We start from the raw sequence: 14,357 nt of genomic DNA on the forward strand, positions 1-14,357 counted from the left end.
TCGACCTGACTGCAGTGGTTAAAACGAAGAACGAGCAGCTGAAGACCAAGGACGAGCAGCTAGCTGACGCGACGAATGAGTTGAAGAAGGTGAAGGAGGAGTTGGTCTCGACTTCAGAGGAGATGAAGGGGCTGCGGAGTTTGTATGAAGCTTTGCAGGAAGAGGCTAAGGATGTCAAGGCTCTGGCCATATGGAGGACAAGGGCGCAAATGATGTACTCTTGTATGATAGGGGAGACCAGTATTTGGCCATGTCAGAAGGAGGTGGATGACTTTCTGGCTAACGGTGGTACCATGGCGGAGTTATCGGTTCCTGTGGTGGACGTGGACGAGGTGGAGGCGGATACTGCCGCGACTGACGCCGACGTTACTCCTCTGGTCGAGGGCACTCCTATGTTGGAGCAAGGGGGGAACCTTTAGATGGGCAGCATGAGGGAGACGCACTTGTCGTCGCCGCTCAGGAGGTGTCTTTGGAGAAGACGTTGGACGTGACTGACGTCGTCGTGCCCCCAGGCCAGACTTCTACCCAGGAAGAGATTCAGGTGGAGATTCAGGCTTCCACCCAAGAAGAAGGGATGTAATAGTTCGTAGTTTGAATATTTTTTGGTTTTTTGTGTTTTGTTTGTGAATTTCTTTACTCGTCGTCGATGGTGACGACGAGGTGGTTTGGATAACTTGTGTTTTATTTTCGTAACTTGAATGTTTTTACTCGTCGTCGGTGGCGGCGGCGAGGTGTTTGGATGGTATTTGTGTTTGCATTTTGTAGGTCGTGGCCCCAGGGGTCGCGTAGTTTGTAATTTGTGATATAAGTGTGTTCTTTTTTCTCTTGTGTGTGGCTTTTGCATTTGTGCTTCACAGTTTTTGTCGTGTGTCGTGCAACGTGTGTTTTACGAAAAACATGTATTGAAGGTGGTAGAATTATATGCATGTAAAACAGTACCTGTGTCGTTTGTCCATCGTTTTGTTACTTGGGATTTACTTTCCATCGTACGTCGTCGATTCTAATTGACATTCGTTGTGTGTCACTTTCCTGCAAAAAGAAAACATGGGTTGCTAGGAGGATTGGCCGTTGGGGATGCCAACGGCCCTCCGATGCCTAAGTCAGTAATGGTTCTAAAAAAAATAAAGCTATAAAAAGAAATGACAAAGGTAAATACGATGGTACGACAACTGATAAAACTGGATACGACGAACGTTTAGAAGTGATAGAGTTTAAGATGCGTAGCGTTCCAGCTTCGGGGGACTGACTTGCCGTCTATGGTGGCGAGTCTGTATGCCCCCTTTCCGACGATTTTGTCGATCAAGTACGGTCCTTCCCAAGCTGGTGCGAGCTTACCTGCGTTTAGTTCCTTTGTATTTTGGAATACCTTGCGCAGCACCCAGTCGCCTTCCTTGAACATTTTTACTTTGACGTTTTTGTTGAAGCATTTTGCCACGATCTGTTGTTGCGACGCCATTCTTATCAACGCTGCTTCACTGAAGTCTTCTGTGTTGTCGAGATTTTCACTAAGTTCGACGTCGTTCTGTTCTGGTGTCATGAGTCCATATCGTGCACTGGGCAGTGTCACTTCAGGGGGTAGTACTGCTTCGCACCCGTAAACGAGTGAGAAGGGAGTCTGTCCCGTCGCCGTCCTAGGCGTCGTCATATTGGCCCATAGGATGGATGGCAGCTCTTCTGCCCATCGTCCCTTCTTATCGTCCAGTCGCTTTTTTAGTGATGCGATGATTGTTTTGTTGCTGGATTCCGCCTGTCCATTTGCTTGGGGGTATCTTGGCGTCGACGTCTTTAGCTCGATGTTCCACGTCTTGCAGAAAGCCCTAGTCTTGTCGCTGATGAATTGGGATCCGTTGTCGCATATGATTTCTGATGGCACTCCGAATCTGCATATAATATTAGTCCATATGAACGAACATACCTCTTTGTCTCTTACTTGTTGGAACGCACCTGCTTCTATCCACTTAGAAAAATAATCTGTTAGAGCTAGCATGAAGACCTTTTGTTCTGGGGCGACGGGTAGTTTACCGACGATGTCCATCCCCCATTTCATGAAAGGCCACGGAGTTAAGGTGGGGTGTAAGAATTCAGATGGTTTATGTGTCATACCTGCGTGTCGTTGACATTTGTCGCACTTAGCTACGTACCTCATTGCGTCTTTGAGCATTGTTGGCCAATAGTATCCGTTTCTTTTGATTCTGGTTGACAGGCTTCGTCCTCCTTCATGTCCGCCGCATTCTCCTTCGTGGTATTGCTTTTGTAATTTTTCCCATTCTGTTTTTTCTGCGCATCGCATCAACATTCCGTTCGCTGATCTTTTAAATAGTATACCCTGCAAAATAACATATCGTGACGCTTTGAAAAGTATCTTCCTGGCCTCGAGCTTGTCGTCGGGTAGGGTTTCGTGTGTTAGGTAGTCGAGGATGGGCTTGGTCCAGCTGTCTGTGTTTGTGGCTGATAGGACGAGGCTGGCATCTTGTGGTATGTCTTTTTCAATAGCGGGTGACAATAGGTGTACTAGGGGTATGGTCGAGAATGGTGACTTTCTGAGTGCGGATCCTAGATTGGCAAGGGCGTCGGCTTGTGTGTTCAAGTCTCGTGGCACTTGTTTGATGGAGAGGGGTTTGAATTTGGAGGCTAGCTTTTTTGCTTTTTCGAGGTATAAGGTCATTTTCAGGTCTTTAGCCTCATAGTCGCCGTTGATCTGGTTGACGATTAATTGTGAGTCGCTAAATATGTTGAGTCCGCTTGCCCCCAATTCTTCAGCTAGCGTCAATCCGGCGATTAAGGCCTCGTATTCTGCTTCGTTGTTTGTCGCTTTGAAATCGCAGCATATGGCTTGTGCTATCATGTCCCCTTGTGGTGATTTTAGCACGACGCCTAGACCTGCACCGCGAAAGTTAGACGAACCGTCGACGAAGAGCGTCCATACCTCTTCTACGTTATTGATGAGTTTGACTTCGTCGTCTGCTATTTTCTCCAAGTCGGGGCTAAAGTCTGCCACAAAGTCTGCTAGGGCCTGCGATTTCACCGCCGTTCTTGGTTGGTATTTGATGTCGAAGCTTCCTAGCGCCATCGTCCATTCCTCCATTCGACCTGTTAGTTCTGGTCTACGCATCACAGACTTGATTGGATAATTAGTCATCACCACTATTTGGTGAGTTTCGAAATAATGCCTTAGTTTTCTGGCTGCAGTAAGGAGTGCTAAAACGAGTTTTTCGAGGGAGGAATACCTGGTTTCCGCCTCTAATAGCGACTTACTTATGTAGTAAATAGGTAGCTGTTGCGTTTCATCTTCTCGAGCTAGGACCGCGCTGACTGATGTGGAGCTGACTGCTAGGTAGAGTTGTAGGACTTCGCCTTCTTTGGGCTTGGACAAGAGGGGTGGCGACATCATGTATTTTTTGAGGTTTTGCAAGGCTGTTTCGTGGTCGTCGGACCAGCTAAAACCTTTCTTTTTGCGCAAGACGTCGTAGAATAGACGACACTTGTCCGACGACCGCGAGATAAAACGATTTAGCGCCGCCACTCTTCCTGTCAAGCGTTGTACGTCTTTTATGTTCCTGGGGGATTGAATGTTGATGATTGCGCGCACCTGGTCGGGGCTGGCCTCGATTCCTCTTTGGGTGACGATGTAACCTAAGAATTTCCCTGCAGACACTCCGAAAGAACATTTAGTTGGGTTAAGTTTCATACCGTATTTCCTTAATATGTCGAAGGATTGTCGTAGGTGTTCGACATGGTCGTCAGCTTTCCTTGATTTTACGAGCATGTCGTCGATGTAGACCTCCATCGTGTCTCCAAGTTGGTCTTTGAACATTTTGTTGACCAATCGTTGGTACGTCGCACCTGCATTTTTAAGACCAAAAGGCATGACTTTATAACAATAAATTCCTCTGTCTGTTACAAAAGTTGTTTTCTCCTGGTCGTCTGGGTGCATAAGGATCTGGTTGTATCCGGAGTAGGCGTCCATAAATGTTAGTAGCTCGTGCCCAGCAGTGGCGTCGACCAGGGCGTCGATGTGCGGCAGTGGGAATGGGTCTTTAGGGCATGCTTTGTTGATGTCTGTGAAATCGATACAGACTCTCCACTTTCCATTCTTTTTACTGACGACGACGACATTTGCTAACCAATCTGGATACTTGACTTCTCTGACTTTCCCGGAGTCTATCAGTTTTTGGACCTCTTCGTCTATGATTTTATTTCTCTCAGGTGCGAATTTTCGTCGTTTCTGCTTCACTGGCTTAAAGTTGGGGTCGACATTGAGTTTGTGGGTGATGACGTCTGGACTGATTCCTGTCATGTCCTCGTGCGACCAAGCGAAACAGTCTGAGTTCTCTCTTAGGAATGACACTATCTGACTTTTGATGTTGTCAGGCAGCGACGCTCCGATCCTTACTAATTGGTCTGGCTTTGCCTGATCTAGTATTATCTCATCGATCTGTTGGTCGTCGGGGTCGTCTACCGTCGACCCTGGCTGTAATTGCTAGATGGATGACTTTGATGGTTTCAGCGCCGTTTCATAACATTTCTTTGCGTCCCTTTGTTGTCCTTTGATTTCCATGACTCCCCATTTGGTTGGGAACTTGATTGACTGGTGGTACGTCGACGGCACCGCCTTCATTTTGTGGATCCATGGTCGTCCCAAAATGACGTTGTATGCTGATGGGCAGTCGGCGACGTTGAACTTGGTCATCACATTAACACCTTCTGCGTATGTAGGCAGCGATATCTCTCCTATTGTTCGTAGCGATTCTCCACTGAATCCTACTAGGACTGTCGATCTTCTGACTATACTCTTTTCGTTTAGTCCCATTTCTTGCAGAGCCTCTAGGAACAATACGTTTGATGAACTGCCGTTGTCGATCAATATCCTTTTGATGAGAGCGTTGCCTATTGGGAGCGATATGACTAGACCGTCATGATGTTCCTGTTGTGTGTCGGTTGAATCTGAGTCGTTGAAGGTTATTATCATCGCTGCTAATGACTTGTCGAGCGCTATTTCATCTTCGGTCTGCCCCTCTTTGACGGCTTCAGATTCGCCTCTGTTGATTTTTTTAGCTGCAGAAGAAGTTAGTCCACATATATCTGAACCACCAGAAATAACGTTTACCACTTTTTCGAACGTGGGCGGGGCCGGTCGGTCGCCGCTTAGTGCTGGGTTGGGTTGGGAGTTGCTGTCCTTGTTGTACGTCTCCTTTCCTTTGTCGCTCAGTAGGTCCTTCAGGTGGCCCCTTTTCAGTAGATACGCTACCTCCTTCTTGAGGGAGATGCATTCCTCGGTTGTGTGGCCATTGTCGCGGTGGAAGTCGCACCACCTGCTCATGTCCTTCGTAGAGTCTGGTCTGTCGCTCTTCTTAGGCCATCTGACGGTACCACCTACACTTTGAAGGGCGTTCACCACGCCACCGATGTCGACGTTGAAGCCATACTCGGAGATGGGGGGATAGACGACCCGTTCATTCCTGTAAACACTGTTAGTATCATCATATTGATTAACATTTTGTTCCTGATTCTGGCGGTTGTATGGTTGGTGCCTCCAGCTGTTGTTCCTTGGGGTGTACGACCTCATGTCGCTGCTGCCCCCTGCTGGTCGCTGAGAAGCCATTCGCGTAATCTCGTCGTCTTTAATCCGCATCTGGGCAGTGGCCCTCGATCTGACCTCTTTGAAGGTTGCACAGGGATATTTGGTTAGTTCCCGGTACAGCTCCGAGTTGGGGACGAGACCTCTCTTGAATGCTTCGATGGCTGTCCTGACATCACAGTTTTTTATACTAATTTTCTCACAATTAAAACGGTTAAAATAATCGCGTACCGACTCGGTAGGTCCTTGGACCAACCGATAGAGGTCACTTGTTTGTTTCTCCAACTGGCGATTGCTGGCGAATTGTTGGTAGAAGGCGTTGATGAGGTCGGACAGGCAGAAGATGGATCCAGGTGTTATGCATGTTCATGAGCCATTCCAGGGCTGCTCCGTCGAGGGTTCCTCCGAAGGATTTGCACATGACGGGCTCGATCAGGTCGTAGGGGATGCCGATCTGCCACATTCGCTGCTTGTAGAAGTTGACGTGTCTGTATGGATCAGACGTTCCGTCGTACAGGGTGGTCCGGGTAGGGAGTCGGAGCTGGTGTGGTACCGTCACCCTAGCGATCGCTTCACAGAACGGCGACGCTGCATATCCATCGGTCGGTTCGGTTTCCACGGGCGTGGGTGCTCCTGGCAGTTTGGTCATCAGCTTCATCATCAACGAGCATCGCTTCTTCATGTGATTTTCCATCTTATTTAGGCGCTTGGTGACGGGATCCAGCGTTGCTTCATCCTCTTCCCCACGTGGCTCCTCGCCGTCGGACAGGTCCTCGGAGTCGTCAGTCATCTCGAATATCAATTTCTTCGGTTTTGCACCTGGCTTGAAACGCGATTGATACTTGGTACTTTTCACAGATTCGAGCTACCTTCTGGAGGTTTTCAATGGAGGCCCTTTCTTGGGCCAGCTCTGCTTGGGCCTTCTCGTAGGCCGCTTTCATCTCTGCGAGCGTCATCTCTTCAGTAGTCATGGTGTGTAGGGTGATTTTGTGTGAAACCTAGTTAATGTCCCCACAGACGGCGCCAAACTGTTTATGCCAAATTTGGTCTAGGGGCGACCTTTGGCTTGGGTCGACACTAACTAACCAAGAATTAAATAAAGGAAGATAAAAGAGACACGACACAGAGAAGTGTTGACGCGGAAAACCCATGAATAAGGTAAAAAACCGCGGATAGCTATGAGGCTATCAATCCACTAAGTTTCCTATATGATTGTTTGTGTGTTATTCTAGAAATCAATGTAACAAAATTAAAGAGCGAATACAAGAGTAATATGAATGCTTTAACAGCTTGAGAGTATGAGAGCTTGAGTTAACGTGCCCTTTGCTTGTCACCGTCTTCTTCTTTTATACGCTGGTCTCTTCACTTGGTTGGTTAGGAGAATCCCTAAAAGATAGGGGTTATCCGTTGTCCATGATTTTCTATTCCTTTCAACTACTTCCGTGATCTTCTCACCGTCTCTTGGACCTTTTATTCCCTTATGACGGCGCTGTGGATCTTAGGCTTTGGGCCTGGCTTTTGCCCTAGTCCTGTTTGTCCTAATCATCGACGTCGTCGGTCCTATGTCGCCTATAGGCTATCGCTTATCCTTCGTTGTTCGACGTCGCGTCTGACATGTCCTCTTGACTCGACCTCGACCTGTGACACGATCAAACCTAGTTGACACGACATGATCAAACGTCAGAGCGGTTAAGTCGTTAGTCCAAAAAGTGGGATAACAAAGTTGATGTCTTGGTCTATTAGCTTGAAAGGTTCAAGTCAAATAGTGTGTGAAGAGGTTTCTTTTTTGAACTCTCGGTTTCGCTCCGCAATGATGTTGGTTCTCATTGCCTTGAAATTTTCATATACGAAGGAGGCTCTCAACAGAAAATGTTGAGGGTTCATGGCACTCCAACGAGTCCATGTCCGTTTGAGGAGAGACATAGAGTATCCTGTGTTAAGGGTACCAAGTTACAAGTCATTATGACATTGTTTAGCATCGCGTAATCAGGCCAGGACGAATCAATCCTACCCCTTCTTCCATCTCTTCAATGTCGCGGGTTAGTAATTTGTTGGGTTATGTTTGGCCATCCAAGAAACTCCATTACCCCTATCTTCTCCCCAATTGTGTCTCTGTTTAGCATCGCACAGTCAAAGACTATCTTTGTTTTTGTAGGTGTTATGTACAAAGGTAAGCGTTGTTCGCTTATAGCAGTCGATGATTCTCGATCAAGATGATTTCACAAATTCTTATTTACAAGTGTTTTACAATAAATATTGTAAATCAGATTAAAAGTTAACTTAAAATGCTTAACATTTACCCTTACAAGTTATAAGTAGTGTATTAAATATTGTACACCAGAGTAAAATTATCTACTTTTTTAGTGATAAGTATTCATTTTAATAAAATAATTTCTTCAAAGTCACTACATAATGTATAAAATTAATCATTCAACCCTTTAAAATGTTTATCTATTAATTTTTTATAATATAAAAATTAATCGATACATATTAAAAGTTACAAAAAAATTAGGTAAAAGTTATAAATAACTGGGTAACGGTTATCCTATACGTTATACATGCAAGACCTTTCGGAGGATACTAAGCTTATGTTGTTATTTTGTATATCAGTGTGTAAGAGCTAATAAAAGGTCATAGTGGTAGTTTTAGTTTACTCTTGAATTTGTAATAGTTTCGTTTAAGCCTATATCAACAATTTTTTTTATGAGAAGTATAATTTAATTTGTACTTCGTATATTCCTAAATTATCTATCTTCAACAAGAGCAAATATAATTTGATGCATGAAATTTTTTAGAATATATTATATGTACTCTCTCACATTTCTCCTTATAAGTGAGCAAAAATTGTGATAAGACGCACTAATGGACATAATTAGCCTAGGATATACGGTTTACCGGAATGCACCTAATAATTTTCATGCATTTTTTTTGTTTTGGGATTTATTCGGGAATCAATAATTATTGATAAATATCCTATAAATGTTCTAACTTTTTCAAAAATTAAACCTATAATGACTTTTTAGAACATATTACATGCACCATCTCACATTTTCTCCTTACATGTGAGCAGAAAACCATTTTTGCCTACATATGCAGGGGAGGAATTAGAGGGCCTGCGCGGGAAACTATTTTTGCCTACATATGCAGGGGCGGAATTAGGGGGGCTGGCGGGTTGGCCCCGCCAGGCCCCCAATGATCAATAAGGGCACCTTCTCTCTTTACAGGATTTACTGACAATGTTATGATTCCGGCGATAAAAAGTGCTATATGGACAACGTCAAATTAAACTTCCTAAGTAGTTTCTATTTCCCGGTTTTTTCTAATCTACGGGGATCGCTCGAATTTTTTTTGAAAGAGAAAGAGGCGAGATCCTAAATGAGATTCTTTTTGAAGTAAACTACCTTATTGATTCGATCCGAGATCTTGGAATTGCTCCCCTTCGTAACAGTCTTTACTTATGGGCTAATATGTCACACTTTGGCCAAATAATTAAACAATAAATATGCACAACAAAAGCACATATCTAATATAGTTTCAGTGGTTATTTTACCATAAAATTTTGAGATTGTTGGAGGTGCAAGGTTCAAATCTTAGCTCCCTCATTTTTATTACTTGGATTTTTAATTTATTTTTGTCTTACATTGTTATAAATATATTAAGTTTTGGCCCTCCCTATGTATAATTTATGGTTTCGTCCCTGTACATATATGACCTTTAACGGGCCAAATCAGCCTTACATATGCATAAATAACTTTACATAAGTCTTAGAAATCTAAAAACAATCATATAAAGCATGTAAAGGTTTTAGAATGAGTCATTAAGTATGTTTTGTGAAAGTTGAGAGCGAAAATGCCATTTTTTCCCTCATATGACCTATAACGACCCAAATGAGCTTAGATGTGTATAAATAACTTGAAATTAGTCTTGTTAAAACCTAAAAATAATCATATAAAGCATGTAAATGGTTTATAATGTTTACTTAGGTTCGTTTGTTGAATGTTGGGAGCGAAAATGCCATTTTTACCTACATATGACCTATAACGACCCAAGAGCCTTATATGTGCATAAATAACTATAAATCAATCTAAGAAACCTATAAATAATCATATAAATCATGTAAAGGGTTTAGAATGAGTCTGTAGGTTCTTTTTGTGAAAGTTGGGAGCGAAAATGCCAACTTTAGGCTACATATGACCTATAACGACCCAAATGAGCCTTAAATGTGCATAAATAGATTGGAATGAGTCTTAAAAACATAAAAGTAATCTTATTAAGCATGTTAAAGGTTTAGAATTAGTTCTTAGGTTCATTTTGTAAATGTTGGGAACGAAAATGTCATTTTAGGCCACATATGACCTATAACGACCCAAACGAGCCTTAGATGTGCATACATAACTTGAAATGAGTCTTAGGAACCTAAAAATAATTGTATTAATCATGTGAATGGTTTATAATGTTTACTTAGGTTCGTTTGTTGAAAGTTGGGAGCAAAAATGTCATTTTTGCCTATATATGACCTATAACTACTCAAACGAGCGTTAGATGTGCATAAATAGCTTGGAAAAGTATAATAAACCTCAAACTAATCATATTTAACTTTTAAATTCTTTAGAATTTTTAGTTAGGTTATTTTTGTGAAAGTTGGGAACAAAAATGCCATTTTAATCTACATATGGCAAATAACGACCCAAACGTGCATTAAATGTGCATAAATAGATTGGAATGAGTCTTGGAAACCTCAAACTAATCAGATTAAATATGTAAATGGTTTAGAATGTTCAATTAGTTTTATTTGTTGAAAGTTGGGAGCGAAAATGCCTATTTAGACCACATATGACCTATAACGACCCAAACGAGCCTTAGATGTGCATTAATAGCTTGGAACGAGTCTTGGAAATCTCAAATTAATTATATTAAACATGTAAATGGCAAGTAAGCAAGAAAAGGCGAAGGATAATGAGCACAATAGGTCCTTAGTTATATTAAACTCCATCCCTATTCGAACACCTCCAATGACATCGTGAGGAGGTATAAGTTCGGCCAAAAAAACTCCAATGACTCGCGAGGAGAAACGTTGACATTCCAAGTGATGACCCTTTAGTCAAATGTTATCACTCAGGGGTTTGTGAGATCCTCAAACCCGAATCAGTTTCCCAACGCTGGATGCACTCGGTCTACGAATACTTTGATCTTTGTCTTAATCAGACACAATCAATGTGGGGGCTCATTGTAGACGCCTACATTTGACCCCAAGGCTAGAAGAGACAAGTTCAGTGCTAGGTTATGAACAATCTAAAGTCATGCGGAAAAACCATAAATGTCAGAATCCAAATTAAATGCACATAATCATCTAGCATAATTTAGTGAACACACTTTGTGATACGTGCCTTCCCTAGCGGCTCCCGAACCGGACAAGAACAAGTTAGAACGCCAAACGTCGTCCCTCCGTAGAAAGTCCACAGTACGTTTGGATCCGCCTTAGATCGTACCAACTAGGATATAATATAAGGTTTATGATTTCGGGATCTCACTTTTAGGTGATAGGAAAAGTGTATTAAATTGTGATCAATTGATGTGTTTATTCATGACCATAGGCCATGTATTTATAGGAAATAGGAAAAACGTACCCTAGGGAGCCAAAACCCTAGAAATTTTTAGGAAAGTTTTAGGAATATACCAAAAACCCAAACCCTTATATGCTTGCTTTGCACGAAGCCCATGCGCGCTGGCCAAGCAACATGCACAGCAACGCTGTCCCGTGTGCAAGGCACAACTACGATGGCCCATGCCCACTGGCCAATAGCGCTGGCCTTTGTGGCTTGCCGTGTGCGAGTGCCTTTGCCCATGAGCGATGGGCCATTGCTTCGTGCAATAGTCCGTCGCTTGTATCGTGCTTCTGATTCGTTTTTCCGATTCCTGAATTTATTTCCGATTCCAACAATATTTACATTTCCGATTCCAACAATATTTCCGATTCCAACAATATTTCCAATTTCGACAATATTTTCGATTCCGATAATATTTCCGTTTCCGGTAATATTTCCGATTCTGGCAATATTTCTATTTCCGATAATATCTCCGACACTAAGCATATTTCCGTTTCCGGTAATATCTTCGACTTCGATAATATTTATATATTTCCTTTATGAACCATATTTTCATTTCCGGCAATATCTTCATTTCCGGCAAATATTTTTTCTTTGCCTTCTGACAGTTTGTTTAGCTCCGACTGAAACCAACATCCGTCATTTCAAGATATCTATAATAGAGTATTTATTGAATATAATATTTAACTAAATATTTGTGTGACCCTACGGGTTTAGTCAAGTGTAAGTTGTGGCATTAATTATATGAATTCCACTAGAACTGAAGCGACCTCTAGCTAGGCCTTCAGATCACTTGATCTCACTGAATAATTAACTTGCATAATTAATACTGAACCGCATTTATTAGACATAGCATTAAATTAAATGAATTAAATGCAAACTTGGACCAAGGGCATTATTTCTTTAAGTCTCCCACTTGTCCTTAGGGACAAGTGTCATTTCCTAATTCCTTTGTCGCTCGATGCCTGCTCATGAACACAAGGTAAGACTGGTCATCCTTATTACGGTCAGAGGTATTCCTCGGTGTCAGAGTTCAACAAGGCTAATAAACAGATAATCATAGCCTATGATTCATCTGAGCACGACCATGCATATTACAGTTTTTGGCTCTCCGAGTGGCCTTATACAACTTTTGGCATCTCTTCCCGATTTATGGGAGGAAAATCCCAATCTTGTGATCTTGAGCTTAGAATTCGTTTTATAGGTGATTACCCGAACGCTGTCGTTATGGTCTCTTTTTACGGTACGGCGGTTGACAACGTCAAAGCAACCAGTTCTCAAACAAGTAAGCTCAAATCACTCAGGTATTGAGGATTGGTGTCTAATAAGATAATGAAATTTACTTATGACAGATTTTCATCTCTTACAGTAAAGTTTCATAGGTCTTTTCCGATACTAGTCTTGTCAAGTAAGTATCTATGCAAATGATTATGACATTGCCATGTCCACATAGTTCAAGAAACATAACTACTAGTCATCTTTCATTCTAGTCGTCTAGCATTTTCTATGCATCCATCTTTATAGAAAACTTCCGACCAGGGACCATTTTCAACTTTTGACATTCAAGTCCACTTGATAGACATTTCTTAGTCACATGACTGGTCCTGGCAGTCTATCTTGAATATTGTCAAATTGAAAGGACTCATCATTTAATAAAACCATAAAAATCAAACGGAGGAATGAAGTTTAATTCATTTCTATGAATGGTTAATCATAATATTTTACAAAGTATTTAAAACTTAACACTTTAAAACATTAAACGACATCAAAGCCATTCTCCAATATGCTTGATTCCCATAGCTTCTTTGTGCGAGTTGTGCTTCACTTGAGGCGGAGGTGTTGTCAATGGATCTGAGATGTTGTCATCAGTTCAAATCTTGCTTATCTCTAATTCTTTTCTTTCAACGAATTCTCGTAGAAGTGAAATCTACCAAGTACATGTTTGACTCTTTGGTGGTGTCTAGGCTCCTTTTCCCGTGCAATAGCTCCACTATTGTCACAATATAGAGCTACTAGTCCTTTAATGGAGGGAACTACACCAAGCTCACCAATGAACTTCCTTATCCAAATTCCTTCCTATGCTGCTTCATGTGCAGCAATGTACTCCACTTCAGTTGTAGAATTCGCAATAGTGCTTTGCTTGGCACTTTTCCAGCTTACTTCTCCTCCGTTGTGGCAGAAAACAAACACATACTATGATATGAAATCACCTTTGTCGGTTTGGAAGCTTGCATCCGTGTTAACTTTAATAATCAATTCATCATCTCCACCATAGACCAAGAAATCATCTTTGTGCCTTTTCAGGTACTTTAGAATGTTCTTGGTAGCAGTCCAATGTGCCTCTCATGGGTCTGACTTGGTATCTACTCATAGCACTGAGTGCATACGAAACACCCGGTTGTGTACATATCATAGCATACATTATTGAACCAATCAATGATGCATATGGAATATCACTCATTCGTCTACGATCATCCAGTGTTTTTGAGCACTGAGTCTTGCTTAGAGTCATTCCATGAGACATGGTTAGGTAGCCTCGTTTGGAGTCTGCCATATTGAACCTTTCAAGCACCTTATTGATATAAGTGCTTTGACTAAGTCCAATCATCCTTTTAGATCTATCTCTGTTGATCTTGATGCCCAGTATGTACTCTGCTTCTCCTAGATTCTTCATTGAAAAACATTTCCCAGGCCAACTCTTGAAAGAGTTCAACATAGGAATGTCATTTCCGATAAGTAATATGTCGTCGACATATAATACTAGAAAAGCAGTTTTGCTCCCACTGACCTTCTTGTATACACAAGATTCGTCTGCGTTCTTGACGAAGCCAAAGTCACTGACTGCTTCATCAAAACGTATATTCCAGCTCCTTGATGCTTGCTTCAATCCATAAATGGATTTCTTAAGCTTGCATACCTTTTTAGCATTCTTTGGATCCTCAAAACCCTCAGGCTGTGTCATAAACACAGTTTCTGTTAAAACGCTGTGTAAAAAAGCGGTTTTGACATCCATTTGCCATATTTCACAATCGTAATATGCAGCGATTACTAACATTATCCAAATATACTTTAGCATTTCAACTGGTGAAAAGGTTTCATCGTAATCCACACCGTAGACTTGCCTGTATCCTTTTGCAACCAATCTAGCTTTGAAAATTTCTAGTTTTCCGTCC

At 42.0% G+C, this 14,357-nt stretch overlaps 2 protein-coding genes across 2 annotated transcripts; both read right to left on the minus strand.

Annotated features, from left to right (window-relative positions):
* Nucleotides 1-1,785: 1,785 nt before the first annotated feature.
* LOC130469773 (uncharacterized) lies at nt 1,786-3,388 on the minus strand. Its single transcript, XM_056839239.1, has 2 exons — nt 1,945-3,388; nt 1,786-1,880 (listed from the first exon to the last, which is right to left on the minus strand). The coding sequence occupies exons 1-2, from the start codon at nt 3,386-3,388 to the stop codon at nt 1,786-1,788; spliced, it is 1,539 nt and encodes a 512-aa protein (XP_056695217.1).
* A 1,092-nt stretch (nt 3,389-4,480) lies between these two features.
* Nucleotides 4,481-6,368, minus strand: LOC110803166 (uncharacterized). Its single transcript, XM_056839240.1, has 2 exons — nt 5,848-6,368; nt 4,481-5,747 (listed from the first exon to the last, which is right to left on the minus strand). Exons 1-2 carry the CDS (start codon nt 6,366-6,368, stop codon nt 4,481-4,483), a joined length of 1,788 nt encoding a protein of 595 aa, XP_056695218.1.
* Nucleotides 6,369-14,357: the final 7,989 nt, after the last annotated feature.

The sequence above is a fragment of the Spinacia oleracea genome, chromosome 3 (assembly GCF_020520425.1).
Source record: "Spinacia oleracea cultivar Varoflay chromosome 3, BTI_SOV_V1, whole genome shotgun sequence".
In the NCBI taxonomy this organism is placed as follows: domain Eukaryota; kingdom Viridiplantae; phylum Streptophyta; class Magnoliopsida; order Caryophyllales; family Amaranthaceae; genus Spinacia; species Spinacia oleracea.

Bases quoted from the DNA above. Each gene is read 5' to 3' on its own strand.
- LOC130469773 (XM_056839239.1), bottom strand. From the start codon at position 3,388: ATGTCGCCACCCCTCTTGTCCAAGCCCAAAGAAGGCGAAGTCCTACAA. The intron at 1,881-1,944 runs GTGCGTTCCAAC...TATTATATGCAG, and splicing joins TTCTAAGTGGATAGAAGCAG to ATTCGGAGTGCCATCAGAAA.
- LOC110803166 (XM_056839240.1), bottom strand. From the start codon at position 6,368: ATGACTGACGACTCCGAGGACCTGTCCGACGGCGAGGAGCCACGTGGG. The intron at 5,748-5,847 runs GTGACCTCTATC...CTGTGATGTCAG, and splicing joins CCAGTTGGAGAAACAAACAA to GACAGCCATCGAAGCATTCA.